We start from the raw sequence: 6,933 nt of genomic DNA on the forward strand, positions 1-6,933 counted from the left end.
AGATTCCTTTAACGCACCCTGCAGATACACAAGCATTGTGCTTTTCCCGTAGTGTGTGCTTCAGTTAACTCTACCTCTTTTATCTCCTTTCCCATTCCTGCCCATAAAACTTTAGGAGAATGAGCAAATTTTCAATGGACAGGCAAGGCAGCCATGTGGAAAGAAACTTTTTTTTTTTTGGTCAGATCAGCCCACCCTAAGGGCAGGGATATCATGGCATATGGTGCAAGGGATCGAACCGTGGTTACCTGTGCCTGCCTAAGCAGGTGCTTTAGACCGCTAATCTATCTCACTGGCCCCAGGAACCAATGGTTTTAACAAAACATAAAAGAAATAATAACTTGAAAAGACGGAATGAAGGCAGGAGTTGCTGCTTCTTGTGACAAATATTCCCTTTCATGGGCCAGAGCTTCAAGAACACGAAAAATAAGCTTGAAAGCCAGTCTACTTTTGTGTGGCTGGTACAGTTATTGTAATGCCAGGCATACTCGTTGGCACCTATTTTAAAATTCTAACTTTTGCCAGCACGTGACCATGTCACTACGTCACTTTAATTTTTACGTCACATTCCTTTGCCGGTTGCCCAGAGCTTCGCACTCTGGCAGGTACTCTCCAGTGTAGGCTGAGTCGCCCCTCGCTTCAACAGCGTGGTGGCTTTCTGCTTAATTATGAGTAGCCTCAAAGACAGAGGATGCTTTCCAGAAGGGTTCCGAATCAAGATCAGCAAATACAAACAAAATCCAAGGAAAATGTTCATCGGAGGGCTCTCCCGCCATACCAGTAATGGAGCTCTTCTGGAATACTTGGCTCAATTTGGAGAGGTGCTTGATTCTGTCATCAAAATTTATCCAGACTCCGGACTGTCAAGAGGGTTTGGATTTGTGCTTTTCGAAGACCCTGCTACTGTTGAAAAGGTACTCCAAATAAAAGAACACCAACTGGAAGGTAAGAAAATAGAGTTCAAAAGGGCTAAAGCCATACAACCAGCATCACCCCCAAGAAAGATTTTTGTTGGTGGGTTGAGCCCTCATATGCCTGTGGAAAACGTTAGAGAATATTTTTCTATATTTGGAGAGGTTGAGAAAATCGAGCTTCCTCTGTATCCAAGATCAAGTAAAAGACAAGCTTTTGGCTTCATCACATATAGTGATGCAGATTCAGTGAGGAGGGTACTAGACCTCAGGTTTCATCTAATTGCCTCCAGATGATGTGAAGTTAAAGTAGCTTTCCCAAAACAAAATTTAAAGCTACAGCACCAATTTGGGAAAGATACTCCAAGCACTGGGTTTGGTTACCCAGTAGCAGGAGATGGTGGCTTCCATTCTGAACCAACCGATTATGGAGCCAGTCAAGGCATCTTTGGGGCAGACCCAAATGTTTCCTTTGACATGTTCAGTGATAGCATTGATCTTCCTACAATGTTTATGTCTGTCCCCTTTGAGGACCCCACTGAAGGCGATGACTTCTCTCATCAAATATATGGAAATTTCCTGAACATCTACAATGATGAGCTACTTTTTCGTCCTGATGATGGTTATCTCTATGGATACAGCTATGAAGGTTGTGACTTAAGACCTAAACTTCCTAGTTATGATGTACAAGTAAACCAGGTCAATTCCTCTGGTGCTGAATGCCAGAGATTTTATCAGCTATTTTGAAGCCTGAGGATGCAATGGCCTCTGAAGAACCACTGTCTCCTGAAATGAAAAATGATGCCACACATGTGAAATGACTATCTATTTTGTTTGATCTTGTTACTACTACTATCTATTTTCCAAGTAGCAATTATTTTCTCATGAACTTTTGACAAGAAGCTACTACTCAAGAACACAAGGACATTAGACTTCAGTTTTATAAAAGGAGGCCAATATTTGCTGGAAAATAAATACCTACCAGCTTTATTTCTGAGTGGCTTCTTGGTGTTATCTTTGTGTTTATTTTGGTTACAGTACTAGAGGAGTTTTTGGTTGGGTCAGATATGTATTTTTTTTATTTTCTTCTAGGGTGTTGTGTTTGGGTGAGAAGTACCAGGATACAGGGGGTGGGGAGGAGCTTAATGTTGCCCTCTATATTTTCTGTACATTTAATCAGTTTCTTCTTGCATTCAGTCCATTTTACTGAGGCTTATTCTAAATTAGAATCTGTTCAGTATAGGATATTCAGAGACTCTGTGAATATGCAATTTTGAGTTGGGGAGACAGCTTGCAAATGCAAGGTCCTGAGTTTGATCCCAGGTGCAATAAAACAAAACAAAACAAAACAAACCACCCTGTACACAATTTTGCAAAGTGCAATGCGATATGATAGAGACTAAAACAGGTCTTGGGAAAAGGTTGGAGGTAAAAGAATGTGTAAGCCTTTGCCAATGAGCTATGCTGCAGGGAGAGAGTATGCAAGCAGATATGCAGAAGTGTTGAAGAAAGACCTTGTTATATATTTTTGGAAGATAATAGAGATTTTTCTATTGGAAACAGGTTACACCTAGACAAATAGACGAAGGAAGTGGGGAGGAGGTTGATCATGGCTACCAATAAAGAATTCGTCATAAATATGAATCATGTATATAATTATAAATATTCTACAAATAATACCTTTAGAAAAAAGTTACATTCCAGTAAACATAACTAAATTATTTCAACATATAATTGAAATGAAAATTATTAATAAGACCTCTGTATTATTGTTTACATACCAAGTCATGGAAATCTAGAGTGCATTTTCATTTAGTGTGTAGTACTGAGGATTAAACCAGGAACCCTGAGCATATGAAACTATCACTCTACCACTGAGCTACATTGCTAGTCTTTTCTTGTGGCATAGTCTCAACAAGTTGTGTAGGCCTGCCTGAAAGTGGAAATCCTCCTGTCTCAGCATGCAGAGTGACTGGCATTACAGGTATATACCATCACACCAAATTTATACTTTACTTTTATATGATGTTGTGTTTTCAACTAGTTCTAAAAGCTCAACACATGGCTAAGGGAAGCTACCATATACCACAGTGCAGATTTAAATCACATTAAGCTTATGCTATAATTTCTATCTTTAAGGAAGTGACATGAGATATCAAATATCTAGCATACGTATAACAGTAACGTCCTTACTAGGCCCCACAATACATCTCTGCTTTCAGTTTATTACTGATTATGAAAGCAAGACAGAATGAAAACCAAGATATTGATAATTATAAGACAATAGATCAACACCAGCCTGCCAAGTGCTAGGCCATGAGTTCCATTCCCAGAGCCTCACCCAAAAATAGATAATACAGAAGTAAATTTGAGTTTCAAAGTGTTAAACTTATGTAATATAGTGCATATTGACTTTATTAGAATCCAAATATCTTGAGAACATAACAAAATTCTAGTTATTTTTTTCATGCTCCTTAACATCTAACAAGGGTATTTGAACATAGTAGGAATTTTATTTATTTATTTTTAAACCACTATTTATTTATTCCTGTATTATTTTTTAAATGTCTTTGGTTGTTACACGGTCTCACTATGCAACTGGAACTTATAGTGATCCTCCTGTTTCCAGCCACCTCAGTGGTGGGATTACTGGCATGTGACCCTACACCAAGACTTGGTACATAACTTAGGCCTCCCTAGGGGTGGGGTTGGTTCACAATCCCTGAACTTGCCTAAGCTTGCCTAATCAGGTGCTTTAGTCTGCTGAGTTATCTCACTGGCCCCTATAGTAGGAACTTTAAAAAATAAGTATTGAATGATGATACAGGAGCAAAATGGATAAAATGTACATTATGAACAAAAGAAAGACACAAGACAATTGTTATGGTTTGTGTCTAGGTGTCCCCCCAAAGCCTCATGCAGTCTTGGGGAGGCTTCTGGAATTTGTGATTGATTACTGTGGGTGTGGCTGCTGCACCTGCCCTGGGGCAGGTAATTTGCATTACAATGTAAGGTGGGAAGAGAAGCTAGCTGCCTGAGCTGCTGCTACCTCTCCCTTCTGCTCTTGTTCTTTGCTGCTGCCCTGAAAGGTTGCCCTCTGCTATGTGCTTCTCTGCCTTGGAGCCAGCTGAGTATGGACTGAAGCCGCCAGTAACTGTGAGCTTCCCTTCCTTCATTTTGAGTGTTGGGTATTTGTCCCAGCAACTAGAGAAGAGTAACTAAGACAACAATGTAAAGAAAGTACAAACTTTTTATTTTTGTACTTACTGGAAATATTTGACGAGTTATTTTGCTTTGATGATAGGAAAAAGTTAAATGTATAATGTGTACTTTAATTTTCTAAAGAGAGTAAAAAAAAGCATTAAAACAGAAAAGTTATAAGTGATACTGATACAGGGAGAAAAACTGGTCTCTGGTGAGTGACTTCCAAACAATATAGGGAACCTCCAAATGACAGAGAAAAAAATGATCTCTGGACCTGACCTGCATGAGTCCATGTTCTGTAAAACAGAAGAATGAATTTTAGGAACAAACAGAGGAATATATTAACAGAATATATTTATTGAGAGAAAGAAAGCTCCTGTCCCAAGAGAGAGACAGGAGGGGGGCCCAAGTGGGTAGTTCCCCCCCAGGAATTTGTCTCTTTCAGGGACTTTTATAGAGGAAAACCATGTGGTGAGGCAGGTCTAAAGTGGTGAAGAAGACATGGGAACTCGCTCAGGTGTGCATGAGGTGGAACAAAACTATGGTCAACCAATGAGATTACAAGCACCATTGCTCAGGTAAAATTGATTAAATCCAGTATCAAATGGGAAAGTGAGTCATGTAGCAAGAGGGCACAAATAAAGAACAGGGTCTATTCCTGTTGGGGGTTGGGCTGACTCCTTTGGGCTCTTTCAAGTTGATTGATACTATTTAGGATATCAAACCCTAATGACCATCCCTAGGAAAGTATGTAGCCGTGCTTCCTCTTTTTGTCTTGGTCTTCAGGTGTGGCCCATATGGGAGTGTGAGTGTCTGTCTCTTCCAAATTGCAAAGTCACCTTGTCTTCCATCTTGTCTCCTTGAGGGCCTGACCCTGTCTTATTGCCTATAATATCTCTATCTAACTCAGCTGCCTACAACATTACCCCCTCTGATGAAGTAACCCAAACTGCCGTGGGGGAACTATGAGCAATGACCGCTCTGGTTTCTTCAAGTTGAAAGGGGTCATAGTTGTTGACTGGCAGTCAGATATATTCTTCAGAGGTTCTATCTAAAGCCCCTCAATAGACACCACACATTTTCATTACAGCTTTGAATCTGAAGACAAAGGCAAAGAAACTATTAAACATACATTGGCCAAATAAAAACACTAGTCAGAACATTTTTTAAGTCCACTAGCAGAGATCTCTTAAATGTGGGGTTTAATTTTATATTTTACCTGCATGATTACCTAGGTTTTGTTATCTTCTAGAAATAAATTATCTGAGAGATTAGAACATATATAATCAAAGCATGAACATTCGAGCTAACAGGTACATTTGTAAACATTTTTGAAATCTAGAAATCATAACTCACTAGCTCGTAGACCCCTTTATTCATGGAGTCTGACAGTTTGCTGTAAGTCCCTCTAGCTTTAGTTAAGAGAGGTCAAGTATGTAATGACTATCAGCATGAAATACCAGAGATATATTAAAAATCAACCAGGCTTACATACTCATCATGAAATACAAAGCATTTAGTCATATTAGATTAATGTCCCATTCAGTGTTTCGGATATGGCCCCCATGGTAAGCAAGGGACACTGCCAAGGGATGTTTCCTTTTAACACTGTGGCTCTGAGTTTTACATCACAAATACAATGCCTGGCTCTATCTATAGACCCAAAGCTATTGGACACTGCATGAGCCAGTTTCTTTAGAACATTTTTACTCTGACAGGTTGTTATCTGTCCTTGGGAACCTGTTTTAACTAGTGAAATACTTTAAGTCTTACACATGAATAACAGTATATTACATTTGTAAAACATCAGTCTCAAAATCATCATTTAGTAAACAACCTCAGTTATAGCTAAAGCAATATATCTTTTAAAGTCTGTTTCTATTGAGGTATGATGACTGGAGGGAAATTCAGAATTGGAGAAGGACAAAGAGACCTGTGCCAATGTCCAGCAATAAATAGGCTGGGTTTCTTTTCCCTCCTATAGTCATGATTACTCAGGGCTCCTCCATGGAGATGGCAGGTAGAGGTAAGTCTGGCCAGAGGGAAGAGGCAGGCCCAGGGCTCTTCAGTCCTAGTGGACCACCTGGAAAGCTGAGTCTGAGTTCTGGGGCCTCTACCTCAGAGTGCAGTCTCACGTTTAGTGGCTGCCTTGGCAGTCAGGGCATGGCTTGTGGGCCTCTTAAGGTAGTCCATCTTATGCTGGCCTGGCTTCTGACAGCAGTAGCAGATGAATATCATCATCGCTGAGCTCTTCATGGAGCCAAGAGAATTAGACATAGGGTCTGTTTTGGGGCTGCAATAATGGCAGCCATTTTTTATCTCTTTGCTTTCTCTCCTTGGTTTTATCCCAGTTCCAATTATAGGGCACTTAAACAGTTTTTACCAAAGTATCAAATGAGCTGTCTGGAGCAAAAGCTATCTTTCGTAGCTCTTCAACTTATCTGCAAGAGTAATCTGTCTGTCTATCTATGAATTAACATTTCACAAACTGTGTTTTATCAGTCCCTCTATTAAACATTTTAAAAAATCAGAGGGTTGTTCATCTTTTTCCTGATAAATATCTAATATTTAATAACTGAAGGCTTGATTCTAGCTCTTAGATCTTGATGAATACACACTTGAAAGAAATGTCTTTTCCATTATTCTGCCTGGCTATTAGCAGCAGGGCTCTGACTGGTTGGGCTCCAGTGGGAACAGGAAATTCCACTGGTTGTCCATCTTTTGAGTCCTTATAACAATATAATATTCCTGTCCAAATGTAATAGCAGCTTATAAGGCTACCTGCTTTTCATAGAAGTCAAAGCTTGGTTTAAGATTA

General features: G+C 39.6%; 1 protein-coding gene across 1 annotated transcript; it reads left to right on the forward strand.

Moving 5' to 3' along the window:
* Nucleotides 1-668: 668 nt before the first annotated feature.
* Nucleotides 669-1,658, forward strand: LOC101582579 (heterogeneous nuclear ribonucleoprotein D-like). Its single transcript, XM_004647500.1, has 2 exons — nucleotides 669-1,160; nucleotides 1,248-1,658. The coding sequence occupies exons 1-2, from the start codon at nucleotides 669-671 to the stop codon at nucleotides 1,656-1,658; spliced, it is 903 nt and encodes a 300-aa protein (XP_004647557.1).
* The last annotated feature ends 5,275 nt before the right edge of the window (nucleotides 1,659-6,933 follow it).

This window comes from Octodon degus, unplaced genomic scaffold, assembly GCF_000260255.1.
Source record: "Octodon degus isolate 3935 unplaced genomic scaffold, OctDeg1.0 scaffold00309, whole genome shotgun sequence".
Taxonomy (NCBI): domain Eukaryota; kingdom Metazoa; phylum Chordata; class Mammalia; order Rodentia; family Octodontidae; genus Octodon; species Octodon degus.